This window comes from Ptychodera flava, chromosome 18, assembly GCF_041260155.1.
Source record: "Ptychodera flava strain L36383 chromosome 18, AS_Pfla_20210202, whole genome shotgun sequence".
In the NCBI taxonomy this organism is placed as follows: Eukaryota; Metazoa; Hemichordata; class Enteropneusta; family Ptychoderidae; genus Ptychodera; species Ptychodera flava.
The window spans coordinates 17,214,082-17,230,952 of NC_091945.1; the positions used below are offsets into that span (position 1 = coordinate 17,214,082).

Genomic DNA, 16,871 nt, shown 5'->3' on the forward strand with positions numbered 1-16,871 from the left:
ATTGACAGTTCACCTTGCGATTACATGAAGGTGTATAGCAGTTTATTGACCCATATGTGAATGACCTCCGATATAGGGGTTGCCAATGAGCAAGTGGAAGAGTTTGCCGTGATAATTTTAATGAGAAATTATAATGTTTTGTTCTTGAGAAAATAAAGAAGACAAAAACACACTTGAGTATATATACTCACATGAATTGTGCTAATATGGTATTTCACATCTGGACTAGCGATCAGCGGTTTTCTGATATCAACAGTTTGTATCGCAATCCAGGTGACCTTTGCAGCTGGGGTCATTTTGTATACCAACACTTTTGCAATGCTTACTTTTGAGGACGAATCTTAAGCATTGGAAAACTGGATTCATTAAATAATTTTGAGTTTATAAGCATTCGGCAAAAATTGGGACTGCAGCAGTTGAGTTCAAGTTGATAGTTTTCATATCCCAAATATTGACAATTAACAAAGATACTCAATTTAAAGGTCACTTTCTACTTAAGATGGAAAAAAGATTTCCCTCCCCCAGTCTATTTTATAGGTCCCTCTTCATTTACATCGACAACCCCTAACGTGTAATGGTCGTTCCCTCAGTGTAACGTCTTGTTGCCAGCATGACAGGGCGTTACCATGGAGATCAAAGCAAAACTTTTGTTCATTCCCCTTCAGCAAATTTATGATCTTTTTAAGGACAGTTTATAGGCCATCGATCGATTTGGGCTATTTTCACTGTGCATTTCTCAACTACAGTGTCACGCATACAACTGACCTTTGAGCAAGCGTTAAACGATGTTGCTCTGTCTTGTCTTGGTCAATCGTCTTGAGAATTGGTAAAATTAAAGGTCAAGTTTATTTTCTGTTGTATGAGAAACGATTTACGTTGAGTAAAAAAGAGACTACTTTCCCGAACGTGACGAAAGCATCGATGCATTGAACGTTGCATCGGAACACACGACAATGACTTTGCCGGTTTGCAATAGCACCACAGGGCGTTTGGTTACATGTATTTCATACTGCATAATTCGGCAATTTTCAAAGAGTGCAAACGCCGATAGGCTTGTGTGAGGAGTGAAGATAATACATGTACGGGAAGGAAAACTTGAATGCACTATTTTGACGTCGTCCATCGGAGTTCTTGAAAGACACAAAAAATGGCATAAGATTCACAGTATTTTACAATCCTGGATTGATGAGTGTCATGTAGGCGAAGCGACTGCGCAGAACAGCGTGTACGGTTAGTACAATTAGTAGATAGTTATCGAAAGTAATGTTTAAATTGACTGATCATGATGATTGCGTTTTATCGGATGAGTGTAGTGATTGACTCAGGCACGCTCACAATATTCTTGCAAACATAGCCGTAACAAAGCTGATACAGCATTTCTAAAGGACTAGGCCCCTACAGTCTGTGTTCATCATTAATTGTGGGTATAGTTTCTTCATAGATGTCACATTGTCACGAGTCTTTGGTGACCAAAACTGCTTACGAAAGGAAAGCTATTCATATACGTATGCGTCGATGTGACTTTATCACATACAATTAAAATGTGTTTCAACGCTGTGTATGGAATATATTGTAATCTGGAGATTTATTAATACAAAGAAAATATCCACTGTCAATGACTGATATTGAAGGGATACAGTCATTGGAACTGCGCTCAAAGGTCGTATGGGACCCATACGACCAATGTAAATACTGTATTCAAGGTACGATGGTGATTGATGAAAGTTAAAACATGTCAGTCATAATCTACATCGTATAATTTAAACGTTGCAGCTATGATGATGAGGTGCATCTAGATATCGTGCACGAAATACATTGTTTGTAAACAAGAAGCTCGCACAGGCGCAGTTCCGACGACTGTTTAGAGTCCAACGACGACTTAACATCTGTTTCTGCCGCTATGGCTGTTTGCACATGGTCAAGAAAATATGAACTGACACCGGATGAAAACAAATCTAGGATAAGGATAACCTGCACAGTACCTGGATGCCTTCACCTTCTGTGGAGCGTTATGTTCACAAAAACGATCTTCACCATATAGTTTTTTCAAAAGGGTGATATCTAAGGATTTTTTTTCATTAAACGGCACGATAAAAGAAACCCCTTGACAATTAGACATGTATAATTGCCTCTAATATCGTCATCTGGCCAAACCTTGAAAATTGATCGGATAGTATGCGTAATATTTTTATTGAAAACATAAAATGGGCTCTTTACCATTGCAGGTTAAGGATTTCAGATTAGCTTGCCTAATGACACGTAATTCCATTGCGCATGAGCATTGTCGCGGTAATTGCAACGTTTCCGATAAAACACAGTGGTTTCTTATCGGGTCATAAGGTACTATTCACACGGTTTGAATTCTTACCCTTTTGACTGCTATCGACAGTCATGGCAAGCGTGAAATAACGATCATTAAGGTAGTATGCGCCTCAAAAGTGAAAAACTTAAACTTTTGTTCAAACTTTCCTGAATGAAACTTTCAACCATTCTCTTACCAAATCAACAATAAAAGTCGGGGATCACCGTGCATTTTGGAATATTTGAAATTCGAAATGGCCGCCATTCCTGTGTTAACTCATCGGGGAAAAATTATATGGCGGATATTCGAAAAACTAAGCCGGTGAAAGTTTTTCTTTCTCAAGGGGCTATAAAATGAGCCCCCACAAGTGGTAGATCAGAAAAAAATTGTATAATTTGAGAGTCCGACTATCTGTCCCCGAGGCGCGTTCTACCACAAACCGAAAAAAGGGGATTTATTCAGACGTCTAGGTTGTGTTGTAATCATTTTACATCCAATGTAAGATGAGCAAATTATTAGTATTCATTTATGGGAAGCATAATAAGTATTGTTTATCTATGCTAATCATATACCAATAACTCATTATATATTTCATATTCATATAGGACCTACTTGAGATTGCGCTCATTAAACATGATATACCATTCTTCATATTGTGTTTTAAACTATTTCTTTAGTTTAGAAAGGTGGTGAACTTGGAATCTGAAAAAAACTGTGGGTCAAAAACAATATTTTACTGCATTTAACTTCTGTTACTCCAAAACGTTGAGTCATGCCCATGCACGACACCTGGCTGAAATTACATGCGATACATATTCATATCTCTAAATTTGAGATGGTTGACAATATTCTACGAATGTTTTACGATATGTTCTTCATCACTGCATGATTTTAGAATGTCTTGAAGGCGCAGTCTTGCTAGAAAATTAACATTTCGTCAATGAAATGAAATTTCCCCTTTCTATCGCTCCATTTGAAATAATGGATTCAAAAACAAACAATTTACAGAAGACGCTCTTAAAATAGAGTATTTATGGCGGTTTATCTTCCTTTGTGTTGTGGAAATACATTTGAAGTTCATTGCTGTAAAAACCGTAGAATATAAACAAAAAGACATAAATTATAATTACAGTAAATTGAACTGCATGTTAAACAATAAGACGTGATATCAGTATGTGCATTTGCATAGCTCCTAATATTTGATAAATTTGAAGCTATACGGACAAAGATGGATTGGTAAGCAAGTGATAACTTTGTAGTTCGTTCGTTTGTTTGTTTCTTAGTTTGCTTACCAAAGTCGCGTTCCTCAGTCAAAGTCGCATCTCGGATGCGAGCAGAGGATTATTTTGGTAAGCGCCTGACCTTGTATGAACTTTGTATGAAACTGTAAGTAGCAAAAAACAGTAACATTAATTCAAATTGAACGGTTAACATTTACAAATATCCTCAATCGATTGTAAGACGTTATCTAAGGTCATCGTAAAAATTCTGACACAAGAGAAACACAACCACACCCACAGTTGAAATTCAAATTAAATTTAAATTTAAATTAACTAATTCAAATTGCAAATGAAAGGACAGCAATCCATAAACTCTAAATGAAAATTTTCGATTTTAACAACCACAAGACAGTGAAACTCCACAGCATTAAAAATGAGTCTACAGGAGCAGTCTATCAGTAAAGTTTATAAAAATTCGAGGGGCTTAGTATGTATCCTAGATACGCCCCCCCCCCCCCGAAAAAAAAATCTTCCGTAAATAAACTGTGAATGCAAAAGTGGAAAGCTTTGTCTACTGTATTTAGCAGCTCAAATATCGTACATGAAGAATTGGTAGTTTCAAACCTTCAGTTTCTGGTGTACATCGGTAATAGCAAAGAAGTTAAAGTTAGATTAAAAGTGAACAGCTCTTATCCACGGGGAAAAAACGCGAAGGTCGGAAAATTCATCAAGCAGATGAAAACCTAGTCTTAAGTCTAGATACAGCGTTGTCGAAATTTATGGAAATTTCGTCCGTGCAGCTCAAGGGATTGTCATTGTCTCATTGACCCGTGCATTTCACACTTTATTAATATAAATCTCTACTAAAAACTGGTGTTAATTACCAGTAGGTCAGTGTCAAATTAAATGGCGTCAGGGCCGTGCGTTCGTCGTAACAAGCAGGTGCTGATTCGGAACAGACTCTTAAAAGAGAGGGTCATTGGTTTGCCCTTAGAGTTAGGATTTGTATTACGTCCATGGTTCCGCCGTGAGTGTCCGATCTGTCGAGTGAAGGGTAAGATTTCTCAAATTTGGGTTTATGTTTCAATTTCCTCAGACGTGAGAACATCACGCGCATGTTCTTTAGAGTTTTCCTCGATCTGTGGAATTCGAAGGCAAGTATTGCTAAATTCCTGTAGCCGGATGTAATTTTCCAAAATTCAGCTGTGATCAAATGTTCTCTCATTCCATGTTACTATATCTGTGCTTTTGTGGAATACCCTTTAGCATTTTGGAAAACGTTAAAAATTTTAGTGATATTGTTTCAATATCTTGTATTTATTGACGACTGTGCCCAGAGGAGCCCTTTCAGTAAGGGCGGCCATAACAGGATGTGAATGACAAGCTGACCGTCTACTCATCGTTTTAGAATGACGTTTTGCTCGATGATTGGACGGGTGTAAGTTACTAAAATTCTCCGTTTGATGTGAATCACGTTAAGAGTTTTGTAATATTAGTCACCGTATTTAATATTTTATGTCACACATTGTCAGTCTATTATACATTGATTCAGGAAAGGCTTGGTTCTGTGATTTTTTACGTAAATTGTGTTTCTGCGCAACAAGCAAAACAGAAACCTGAAGATTTTCTCCCTGGGCGATTGAAGTCCCCTCCAGTTCGATCTCACTTCATTACCCATGGTTAAGCTTTACACGTTGCACAGAATTAGAAATCGTGAAAATAAAAGTTGATATAGTCGATTAGAAAACAGTATTGCGCTTGTTTTTCTAATGTCATTAAAGTACAAACGCTCATAATTATATCGTATTTCTCAATCACGCCTACAGGAAAAAAACAGTGAATCGAGCAAACATCGATTGGGGGAGTTCAAAGGTTAACAATTGTCTTTTTGCTGTTGTGAAGGAAAGTAAAAAAAGTTAATGTGGCTAAGTTGTCATAACCCAGGCTGATCAAGGGCCATATTGAACACAATGCATGTAATAAACGAACGATAGTTAAATCATTGTTTGCTGAAGACAGACGATTGTCACTTGTCGCGCACTGTTTCTTTGTTACAGACCGTGGTCTGTTAGACAAGACTCTTATTTCGCGATCGGACGAAGATGGCTTCTTGCGGCTGTCCTGAGTCACTTGGTGAAATTTAGACATGTCGCGCTGTGAAGAGACGCGCACAGAGGGTCTGAATTTCTGAGAGGATTCTGTGACCACGCCAAAGTCGATCAAATCGTGAACGCAATCAACGAGTTTATTACCATGGATACAAAGGTGAGTTTATTTGTTTCCATCTTGCAGAATCTTACGATGTCCGTCTTTTGTTTACATAGTGACGTAGGCATTATTTTTGTTGTTGTTTATTTATGATAACTTTAGAACTTCGTGTTGACGCTGTTAAGCGTGACACTTGTCATCTTGACTGGGATAGAGTTCATCAAGTTAACGTTCGAATAATGGAAAACAATACACAAATTTAGCTACCTGCCTAATTTGTAGAAATTAAATCTTTGCGTGATACTGTATTTCACCTGTCTCTGTTTCTTGTACTTTGAGGAGATCTTCGGTTATTTTGTACGCTGACAGTTTGATACATTAGAGCTTTAACGTCATAGTTTATTCTTAGCACAAATAGTGTGGCGTGTACATTTTTTTGTCCGATCGTTTACCTGTCCATGCCTATCCATCTTGGCCCTATGGGTTAGCCTGTGTCGAAAGAGAGTAATACGCGATTTGAGATTGACCGACTTTTAAACTTCAGCTCAAACTTTTTTCCAAGGAATCTTTAAGTCATTACTTATCCAAATCAAGAATAAACATTTAGGGTTCACTATGCAAAATTTGGTACAAGAGAAACAAATTACCAAATATTTACGGAGAGTTGAAAATCAAAATGGCCGCTATCCCTGTGTGGGGAAAATTAAATTGTCGATTTTCACAAACGAGCGGTCAAACTTTCTTGACTCCATGAGCTTCAAAAATGCGCCTAATAAGTGGTAGACCAAAAAATATTGTAAAAGTTGTAGAGCCCGAATAACTGCCCCAAAGAGCATTCTACCTTAGGTTATGCTAAGAAGAAAAGCACACGACTTGTGGTCCGACGGTCCAAAGACAAGTTACAGAGCAAATACAAAAGCGTGCGCGAAGCAAACTCTACGTATAGCAATGACAGCACGCTGTGTGCGTCAATACTTTATACAATAAACCGTGTTTCACACATTCAACTACATTGCACTACACAACACTGATTCAACCAAGACATTGATAAACAACGCAACAGCGGCACAAAAATTTAAGATTTCCCAAGGCGCTGGAAAATCGACTGTATTGCCACGTTAACAATTCTACTGCGTGATAGAAACGTCAAAGCCGAAGGGACTTTTACAAAATCGATTTCAAACAGTAATCAAAACTTTTCGGAGAGACTATGGCACGCATTAAGAGAACTTATGCAAAAACAATATTTAAATTGTTCAAAACAAAAATATTAGTATCTTACTCTCACGTCAGGAAGATAATTAAGGTTTTCGTTTTAGGGCATGAAATCTTTAGGTCATGAAAACTCTTCGTCCAAAAAGACGGGCATTTTATCGGTTAGTAATACGATATGCGTTACAGCCGCAAACTTTCGTTATTTTGTGACAAATATAAAGTAAAGGATATAATAACACGCTATTTGCAAACTTACACAGCAGGACTGTATCGCAGTAATCTGTTACTCCTTCTCATAAAGTGATGAACATTAGATCACTGAAGGGCGTGGTCAGTTTGAGAATACGTAAATTCAATCCTCTAATGATTTTATATTATTTCGAGGACGAATAGCATACATTCTTTTTTACTTGAGCATTGTCTTTCAAGTTGTGTTCATTTGTGTTTTTTTGCAAAAGTAAAATGCCTGGAATTTTCATCGATAGCCATTCTGCATTAATTGACGAACCCTGCCCATCGTATACTGCAAAATAGGATGATAAAAAGAGACAATTTTATCCACGTGTACAATTATCGGCCGTCCTGTCATTCTCAACACGTGGGTATAAAGTTGAAGAATACCAAACGCGTTTTATTTTGTTGTTTTGGGTTAATTCCGATTCTATCAAATATAGAGGTGTGTCGTCACTGGCAGAGTTGGCATGAACTTATAACATAATATTGTGTTCTACGTCATTGTTGCTTGGCAAAATTGCGCCATGAAATTGCGATGGCCTCATAAATCCATATTGTCATCAGGAAACAACGATGCGAAGGTAACTTGCATTCCGCGTAACGTCTAGACAGCAATCGCTTCAATTGTATATTCCACAGTGGCCGGTTACAACAACACGGCACTGAGATCGGGTTTTCCGAATTCATCTTCAGAGTTCTACATCCTGGGTACTTTAACAAATACTGAAAAGAGTTCTAGTGCCACCGTGTTGGTCTCTGAGCTTTCGGACAGCGTATTCAGTGAATAGGAAAACTTCTTACTGGTCATCAGTTGTCTTCCTGTGGAAGAAAATGACCGATGTATATGTAACTCTGTCACAACAACATGATGGCATTCTCATCAGATGTATACATGTATGTAAGGTACGTACACCATGCAAGGCCACACTGGTATATTTATTTGTACTTTAATGAAAAAGTATACATATCAATCATAATATAAATTCCGTGCGTGACGTCAACTCAATTAATTTTGTGTGATTTTTGGTATAAGTGATTTGATAAGATTTAAATACTCGCTTTGACCTGCAAAAAATAACACACGTGCTGGGTTGTATTTCGCGGCACGTCAATAGCCGAGCTTAACATTGCCAGCGAAGTCTTATTTCCCTGTAATAGCGCTGTTTTTGGACTCCCTAATGTTCAATTTTATCAACTGCGACTTGATAAAACATTTAGAAATTATAGGAAATCATCAGTTCCAACTGTTTCTAAAATTCCGCATTGGTACAGGACAATGAAGTCACCATGACAACCCGAATCACAACATCCAAACGGCACATTACGGTGCAGTTCGCCATAAAATTACGGCAAAATCCTTTATCATTTTATCGGAAGTTTGCCCTCGAGTTGTTGTGTTCGGCCATTTTGACCGACCAACCGTAAAATAGACTTCTTTAATGGGTTAGATAATTTCTTTTGAAAAAGCCAGGCCTTCTTACCTAACAAGGCTCTATTAAATTGATTTTTGTTCGGCATAGGAGTTCAATATAACCTAACAGACTGAAAAATGTGTCGCTCGAATGCTTTATACACGATCCATATATATACACCTGTGTAAAAGTCGTTTCTGTAGTTTCATTTTCACGAAAATGGCTGCACTTGGTCAAAAATGAAAACGTTGACTTTCAGAAGCCTGCAGGGCTTTTCTAAAGATTTGCTTCGTGCACAAAGGTTTTAAAGGGTTATTATAGGTGACAAAGTGACAATGACACTCTATCACTCGTAAAACTTCGTGTGTCGCTCGTAAAACTTCGCATATATTTCGTCAAAGCTTTATGTTTCGGGTATGAATGCATCAGGCCTGTGGCGCAATAAGATGCTTGACCTAGGAGGGACAGGTAGAGACGTTAGTGGATAGAAATGAGTTTTTAATACAGGAAAAGACAGCGGGTTGAATTTGTTAGGTCTAGTAAATAGCATTATTCATAACCGTATCATGTGCCAGCAACAACGGAGAGATGAAGCTGACTCCATGACAACATGTTAAAAACTAAATTTGCTGATACATCCGTGCATGGTACCTGGCAAAAGTAGACTTCAAAATGCGACTTCAAAGTAGTAGAAAAAGACGAGAAAAAAAGAGGTTAAAGTCGTCATTTTGGCGGAATGCATTTTAGCAGAGATAGGCAACTTCAAAATCTTGCTGTAATTCCGATGCTGTGTGCTGTTTTATGCTTAAAGGGGGAAGATTTTATACCAACTATATATCTGAGTAATTATGTTAACTGTGCACAGCTGTCAAAGGAAAGCAAAGGACTAAAATTATATACATGTAACCACTATTCTCACATTCTAAAAACGCCTTGCTAGATTTACACTCGACGTTAACTTGTTCAGTCCATCCGTCAAACACATATTGTCGTTGACGACTAAAAATACAGCTAACTCTTAAATATCTGCTGTTGGTCATGCTATATTTGCTTTCAAAGTTTGATTCGGAGTGCTACAAGTGGAATGTGTCAGCATCATTTTTTTTGCTATTGGCAGTTAGAAAGGGGAATACGCAGACATTTTTTGAATTGGCCCAAGCTTAGCTTTTAAAAAATATTCCATCACTAGAAACTGTAAAACGTATGCATAGTGTGGTCTGTCAGCTTCGATTTTCAATATCAAATTTTGGCACGTGAAATAAAAACCCGGATGTCCTCTTTCTGACCACACCCTCCCAAGGTCCAGTGGTCCATCCAAACAATGACATCTATCAATCATGACGTCAAACACAACAATAGCTCGAGGAGGGGGCATCTCCTTCGCAAAACTGACTTTGTAGATTCACAAGACGTCTTTATTGGTCATCATCGTCGCTTTTGTCTGGAAAACAATACCACATTAAAAAGCGAACCCAACTGTAAAATACATTTCCTACCATTGACGTCACATGCACTTTTCGTCCACACAATGACTTTCGTAACAGGTGTTTTGATGGTCTTTAGTTCAAGAGAATTTTCTTTCCCACTTTCTTACTTATTTTTCCTGTGGAGCGATTCAGCAATTATTGAGAACCATAGTGTCGTGAATGCTATCTACCTACTATCTAATGCTATTTCGTCCATAGAAGTGTTTTAGCTGAACAACGCTGATATTTTTTGCACTTGTCGAATATCTGTCGACCACCACCTATTTCCATTTTGAAAATTTGCGTTGATTTCGCCTGTCTCCCACGACTCGTTCATCATTACAACTTTACCAGGGAACGAAGATATCAGCTATATATATGTTGTACTTGAATTCACTGAAAATCAATGTTTCGGAAATGTCTTTCCCTTTTAGCACGGACATTCAATCTTACAAGTATAATATTTTATCGTGTACCAGAATTCGAAGTTCGCCAAAATGGAATTATGCAATTAGGCAGTGTCCAGTAAAACGTACATATGTTCCATTCAAGAGAACGCAACAATGGAAAATTTGTTACTCTGAAATTCTCTACCGATAATAATGAATCATAATAGAATTGTAATTTAACAATTCATCACCAGAAAACGTTAGTTTTTTTTCCCTGAACACATACATGCAGCTGTTGAAAAGGTCCACTCATGTCCGATAACTGACGTCTGGGGGCGCCATTTCACGAAGTTTTCCTACAGTACGGTTCATTGCCAGTTACATATAGCCATGAAAAAATGATAATTTTGTCCTATAAAACTCCGTTATTTCACAATTTGCACAGTGCATTTATTCTTTTTTAAGTATTTTATCTATATATTATATATAATCTGTTTTAAATTTATGGATTTTAGGGGCTTGTGTCTGATTTTCGTTTTCTCCATTCTCCCTCTATTTTCAGAGGCAACTAAATGCCTGTGCGTCATCATCGTCATCATCACCGGGTAGAATTCAACCAACCACGAATCCGTTTACAGCCTGCCCGCATGGATTATCATCGTTTCGTCGTTTGATGTCAATTCTATACTTGTTATCCTTGCTCTCATTGGTCAGAGGTAAGCTGATTCCTCAAAACCAAACTTACTTTCGCTTCGGTAAATGAAAGAGAATGCAGATTTTTGTGAATAAAACGACGCAACAGTTCGATTCATTTTGTTGTTTTGGTTGTCCCTTTAAAACAAACATTGCAACGGGTCAATGCTATCAGCAAAGGGTCAGACGTGAAGCATTTCTTTTAACACTTCGAAGGATATTTAGGCCCTATTACCAGAATGCACAAACAAACCAAGAGGAGAGGTACTCTGGTAACGTTTGGCCTAAATATATAAAGGCTCGACGTCGAAATTTATAACTCGAATTCGAAAGCACTAACAGTAATGTTTTTGTCTTTAAACACAATAAGTACTTTTTATCACAACATGTAAAGAACTAAACGTCTACTGAACTGCTCAAGCAGTTGATGAAGAGTTGAAATAACATTCGGTTCTTCAAAAAAACTTATCCTGAATTTTCCCAGTTATACCCAATGGATATTTTTACTTGTTCACACTTTTTCAATAGGAATGTGTAGTGATCCGGGCGTTCCGACAGACGGTTATCTTTTGTCACAAAATGTTACTTTCCCTGTGAGTGATACGGAAGAGGTGGAATTTGCATGTAACTATGGATACATGTTGCTGGGTAACGACACCCTCGTGTGTGAATCAGGGGGCACGTGGAGCTCATCGCTGCCGCAATGTACAGGTAACTATTGGAATGTGCAGGACGCCCCCTTGCTGTGTATTGGCAGATTTTAAAGATAGTATGCGCCTCGAAAGTGAACGGCTTGAGCTTTTGCTAAAATTTCCTCGATAAAACTTTCGACCATTCTCTTACCAATCAAGAATAAAAATGGGGGGTCACCGTAGTTGCACATCATTTACCGGTGATTGAAATTCAAAATGACCGCCACACCTGTGTTAACTCTATGGGGAAAAGCAAAATTTTCGATTTTTCAAAAAACTAAGACACTGAACATTTTATCAATCCAAGAGCTTTAAAATGAGCCCCAAAAGTGGTAGATCAGAAAGAATTGCAAAAATTTGAGCGTCCCACTATCTGTAGGGCCTACCCGAGGCGCGTTCTACCTCAAAATCGTGTTTGTTTGTTTGATTGGTTGATAAGACCAAAACAATAAATTGTGCTGTTCCGATAACGTGGTTTTCAAAAAATAGGGTAGGTGAATCGGCCGGAAATTTATTTTTTCAAAAATATTTTTGTTTTTAAATATGCATTTTTCAGGGGTTCAGGGCGGTCAAACACTGGCCACAACATTTCAAGAAAAATGTATCATACGTATAAAAGGCAAAACAACATAAAAAATGTCTTTGTTCAAGCAACTTTCTTGTTTACAAACAATGCATTCCATGCACGATATCTGGATGCATCAAGTCAACATAGCTGCAACATTTACACTTCACGAATGCACATTACGACAAACATGCCTTAAAGGTATACTGTCACCTTTTCCAATTTTACCACAGTTGCCATGGAAAATAGAAAATCTAACCAATCACAGATTTTAAGCGGGTGGCCGCTTTTTAAAAATAGCGCCCTCACATGGGCATTTTGAATACCAAGGAACGTCCCTTTGACCATATATGGGCATATTTAGATAGCAGGTGACCGTATACCTTTAACTTGCAAATGTACCTTGAGTAAAGTTTTAGTCATATGGGTCCCATACGACCTTTGAGCACACTTCTGACGACTTCCCTCTCCCTGTCAATATTTTCTTACTATTTATAGCAAATAACAAGATGTACAAGAACAACAACGAGATGTCTATTTAGTTCCCTGTGATTTTACGATGTAAATGACGTAAATATTATCTTCATATTCCAAGCAACAGTAACCATATTACCAAGATACTCGGATAAAATTGTATTTTTCCTTACTGGCAGGTATCATGAGTGGTGCAAGCACCGCACCAGGGCCACGCAGTACGCCGTACGGAGCAATGCTCAGCACGGCTACCGGTCACGAGGAAACCACAGCCGCAGAGGTGTCCAGCGTCGCGATCAATGCCTTCATTATCGCGGGGACCCAAGCAAGCGCCACGGTGGGCGGGTCGCCCCCCAGCAAGGATGAACTCTCTTCTGATGATGGTAGCGTTGACGCACTAAGAGTGTTCCTGTACGTTGTGTTGGCTGCCTTTCTGACAATATTAGCGGCGTACATGGTTGTGCTGGCGACCAAGGCTGTGAACAAACGGATCAGCAGAACGGAGCCCGACCCCGAGGATGCGCCCCTCAACGGGTTACCGATGTCAGCCTGGGCAGCCGACAGTGGAGCTCAGCCGCAGAACGCTGATGCTGAGAGAGGGAACAGGCCAAAGGGGAGACACACTACGTATCGGGCGCTTTCGGCCACTGGGAGAGAAAACATCCAATATGTGGAGGGTAATTTCTATTTGGACTCACGGCCTGGCGAGCCAATCATGAATTCTGAAGACTATATCGAAGAACTGACCAACATGAGAGTTATGTAGTTTAAAATTACTCAGTAAAACATGATCAAGAGACAATAGACGGTGTGTAAAGGTCGTTTAAGGTCACGACCGACAGAACCCGCGCATTTTTGAATGCCAAGTGATACAACTTTGTAAGGTCAATGCCGCATGTACATTTTTCATCTAAAATGTCGAGATATCCGTAGATTGCGACATTACACGCTTGTCATTTTATTCCATATTATCGGCAGAGCGTGCTACCGGTAAATTTCCAACAAATCGAATTTTACCACCTAAATCGCCGCCAGCAATGAAAAATTACCACGCCGACCTTGCCAGATTTTTATGGAACGCCCAGGACGAATTACTATCGGCCAACAGCCGTAAAGTGCCGATGTTGATTCCAAATGCAGTCAACATTTTCTCGTCTTTGACGAAACTATACTTGGGGACACTTTATACGCATCGGTCAATTTTTTACACACTGTGGACAATTAGGAATCTTGTTTTTTTCTTCTTTGTATTTGCCAACAATATTGAAGAATATTAATGTGTTCGTGCTGTTTCAATCATACGTGCAAAAGAACACCACAGCAACCAGAATGTAACTTTTGGCACCGTACACAATTCCCAACGGGAACCGACCTGTACGACCTGTAACCATTTTAAGCCCGGGGGTACTACTGATATTTTCATACAGGGGTGTGCTGCCCAAGTTGAAAACATCTACCCATGTTAATTCCAAAAATATGGCCCATTGTTAGGGATTTGCTTAACAAATTTAGGGAATTTTCACCTTTATTCTGTTGCATGTGGATGTTTTCATAAAGCATGGGACATTTCGTTTGTTATCGACCCATGCTAAGGTTTTTTTTCGGATGAAAAATCGTCCATGTTTAGGGATTTTTCATGAAAAAGTGACCCATTCGGGCGGCACATACCCGTACACCTTTCTATGGGAGTAGACCCCGGGTTTTAAGCCAAGTTATTATCGTCTTTCTTCAATTATATTTAGCAAATAACAATATAAGCAAGATTACAACCAGATTTCTACTTTGAATGTTTTTACACTTACCAAAGGTGCAATTAATATGTTTTTTATCTGCAGTTTTTTTCTCAAAATTTAACTATCATGTTTACTGCTTTGACAGAGAAATTCCTTTAAATGTGTACATTTTTGTGTTGGTAGTCCCAGTCAATGAAGATGGTAGTGTAGTGCACTGAGTGAGTAGTTTTGTACACACCATGTCCAATAACATGTAAATAACATCATCGTGATTCAAATAAAGCTAAGATTATTTTACATATATTTCAACAGGTGTAAAAATTCATTCAAGGTATCCTTTTTATTGTTCACTCCGACAAAACTTTATACCTTCATGCTGTAAATATATAATATCAATAATCATGTACCCAAGCCCATATTGCTCCATCCTGGAGACGTTTACGGTGAAATACCAGAAGTGATATTTTGTGGTAAACGTTGAGACATGCACGATAAACGTCATCAGTTTTTGAGTGTTCCCGAACTACATTTGCAGTTTGATGGTAAACAAACAAAATGACTGACACTCTGCCTACGATGCGATGGTGCCGACATAAGTTTCTGGAGGGCTTTTAGGAACAAGGATACCGGTATTTCAGATAGGTATAAATAACGGCAAAGCATGTTTTATCATATTTATTGCTTGCATTTAAGGAATACGTCACATGTTGTTGCAATAAAAGTTTTAAATTGAGAGAAGGTTAAAGTTTCTCAGATAATAAGGCAAACTAACAATTAGTAAACTTAATACAATTGAAATACTCTCCCATCGATATATTCAGCCGTACAAAGTAAACATACATTGAGCCAGTACATGTATTCTGTGTGATGCTCCACAGAAATGGATTTTCAGACGCTAAAATCACACGCTTCTTCGCTGCCAGCATCTTGTAAGGAGTCATTTTGAAACTTATTGAGAATGTAAAGTTTCTGCAATTTCCCTCTTTAAATAGAAAGTTTGTTTCACACAATATTCTGACATTGAAAAGTGAATAGGTGTGACAGTCACTGTGAATTTCAAATGTCAACAAATTTGATGTCTTTCTCTGAATAAAAGATGTACACCGGGGATGTACACCGTAAACCCGGTACCCGGTTTATCTTAGTTATAAAAAATACCGTCAATGACGCTGTACCTTCTCTAATGTGTGGCCAGGTCAGGTAATTGGTTGTTGGCATGGAGTTGTTGGTAAATAGTTGATGATGTAGGGGAATGAGGTGGGATATGAACCCAAAGAACCCAAAAGATGATTAAATACATCAATCAAAAATATTCTAAGCTACAGTATAAACTGCCTAAAGATAGATAGTTCAATGTGGAAAAAAGTTAAACAATTCAGAAATAAGAATTAACAGTCCAAAATAGTAATGACGCACTTCCTTACTGACCTGAGTGCATGTGAAATACACAACCTGGCATCTGTAAATAAATGTATACCAAGTGATCATTTCCAGTCACTTTTAACTGTTTTTAATGGATTTTCCAAAGAGTCCTGTGGAAATGATGAAAAACGCCTATCTGGTCTTGTGTTTGTATAACCTCATGGCTGATAATTGTCATAGTATTGAAAAAAAATTGAAAGTGAAGAAATTACTGTTTTTAATAGGCATATTTTCCTTGAAATACATGACGGTGTAAAGAATATATGCTAAAAGTGTTTAAGAGTAAATTTCTTTTCAAAAAATAATTTAATTTGTGACCAAAGGATTTTTATTCTTTGAGTTTACAAATTCAAACATTGCAATTTGTTCAATCATCTTGTGCAGTGCAAAATTTATAAAATGACTGAAAAACAAAAAAATTGGCAGAATTACAGTCTTTGTGATGTAAAATTATGGGTTGACATCACGATAACTGTTAATCTGTTTGAAGTACTAATATACTATAATTTAAAAAAGAAAAATTCATGCAGAAACGGTAAAATATATTGTCAGCAATGTAGTGTTAATTTTGACTTTACATCAAAATATGCCTTTGCTGGATACCAAATATATAGGGCGAAATATCAGCCATGTTCAGCAAAATCCACTCAACAGCATCGATCCTTTTCTAATTTGATTTGATTTGCTTATGTTATCCTTGTATGACAGTCAGTACAATATGGAACTTGAACACAACACAGTGATAAGTATGCTGTAAATGAAATGGTGTGGCTGCATCCACATGCAGCAATAGGAGTGCCTTTGTCTCTCACCCCTCATTTCCAACCTGTCCCATCCCTGAAAAAA

The 16,871-nt window shown here is 38.0% G+C and overlaps 1 protein-coding gene across 3 annotated transcripts; it reads left to right on the forward strand.

The window, feature by feature from the left end:
* Window positions 1–1,067: 1,067 nt before the first annotated feature.
* Window positions 1,068–14,906, forward strand: LOC139117028 (uncharacterized). Of its 3 annotated transcripts, none has more exons than XM_070679833.1 (5): window positions 1,068–1,230; window positions 5,580–5,787; window positions 11,009–11,162; window positions 11,668–11,850; window positions 13,050–14,906. In XM_070679833.1, the coding sequence occupies exons 2-5, from the start codon at window positions 5,776–5,778 to the stop codon at window positions 13,634–13,636; spliced, it is 936 nt and encodes a 311-aa protein (XP_070535934.1). In that variant the 5' UTR covers window positions 1,068–1,230; window positions 5,580–5,775; the 3' UTR covers window positions 13,637–14,906. The 3 variants fall into 3 exon arrangements, with proteins under 3 accessions (XP_070535934.1, XP_070535935.1, XP_070535933.1); XM_070679834.1 differs by lacking the exon at window positions 1,068–1,230 and adding an exon at window positions 4,434–4,576; XM_070679832.1 differs by lacking the exons at window positions 1,068–1,230; window positions 5,580–5,787 and adding an exon at window positions 7,741–8,082.
* Window positions 14,907–16,871: the final 1,965 nt, after the last annotated feature.

What these genes read in the sequence shown, in the direction of transcription:
- LOC139117028 (XM_070679832.1), top strand. Translation starts at nt 8,011, where the DNA reads ATGACCGATGTATATGTAACTCTGTCACAACAACATGATGGCATTCTC. An exon ending in CTTGCTCTCATTGGTCAGAG is followed by an intron (nt 11,163 to 11,667) that starts GTAAGCTGATTC and finishes CTTTTTCAATAG; the next exon opens with GAATGTGTAGTGATCCGGGC. An exon ending in ATCGCTGCCGCAATGTACAG is followed by an intron (nt 11,851 to 13,049) that starts GTAACTATTGGA and finishes CCTTACTGGCAG; the next exon opens with GTATCATGAGTGGTGCAAGC.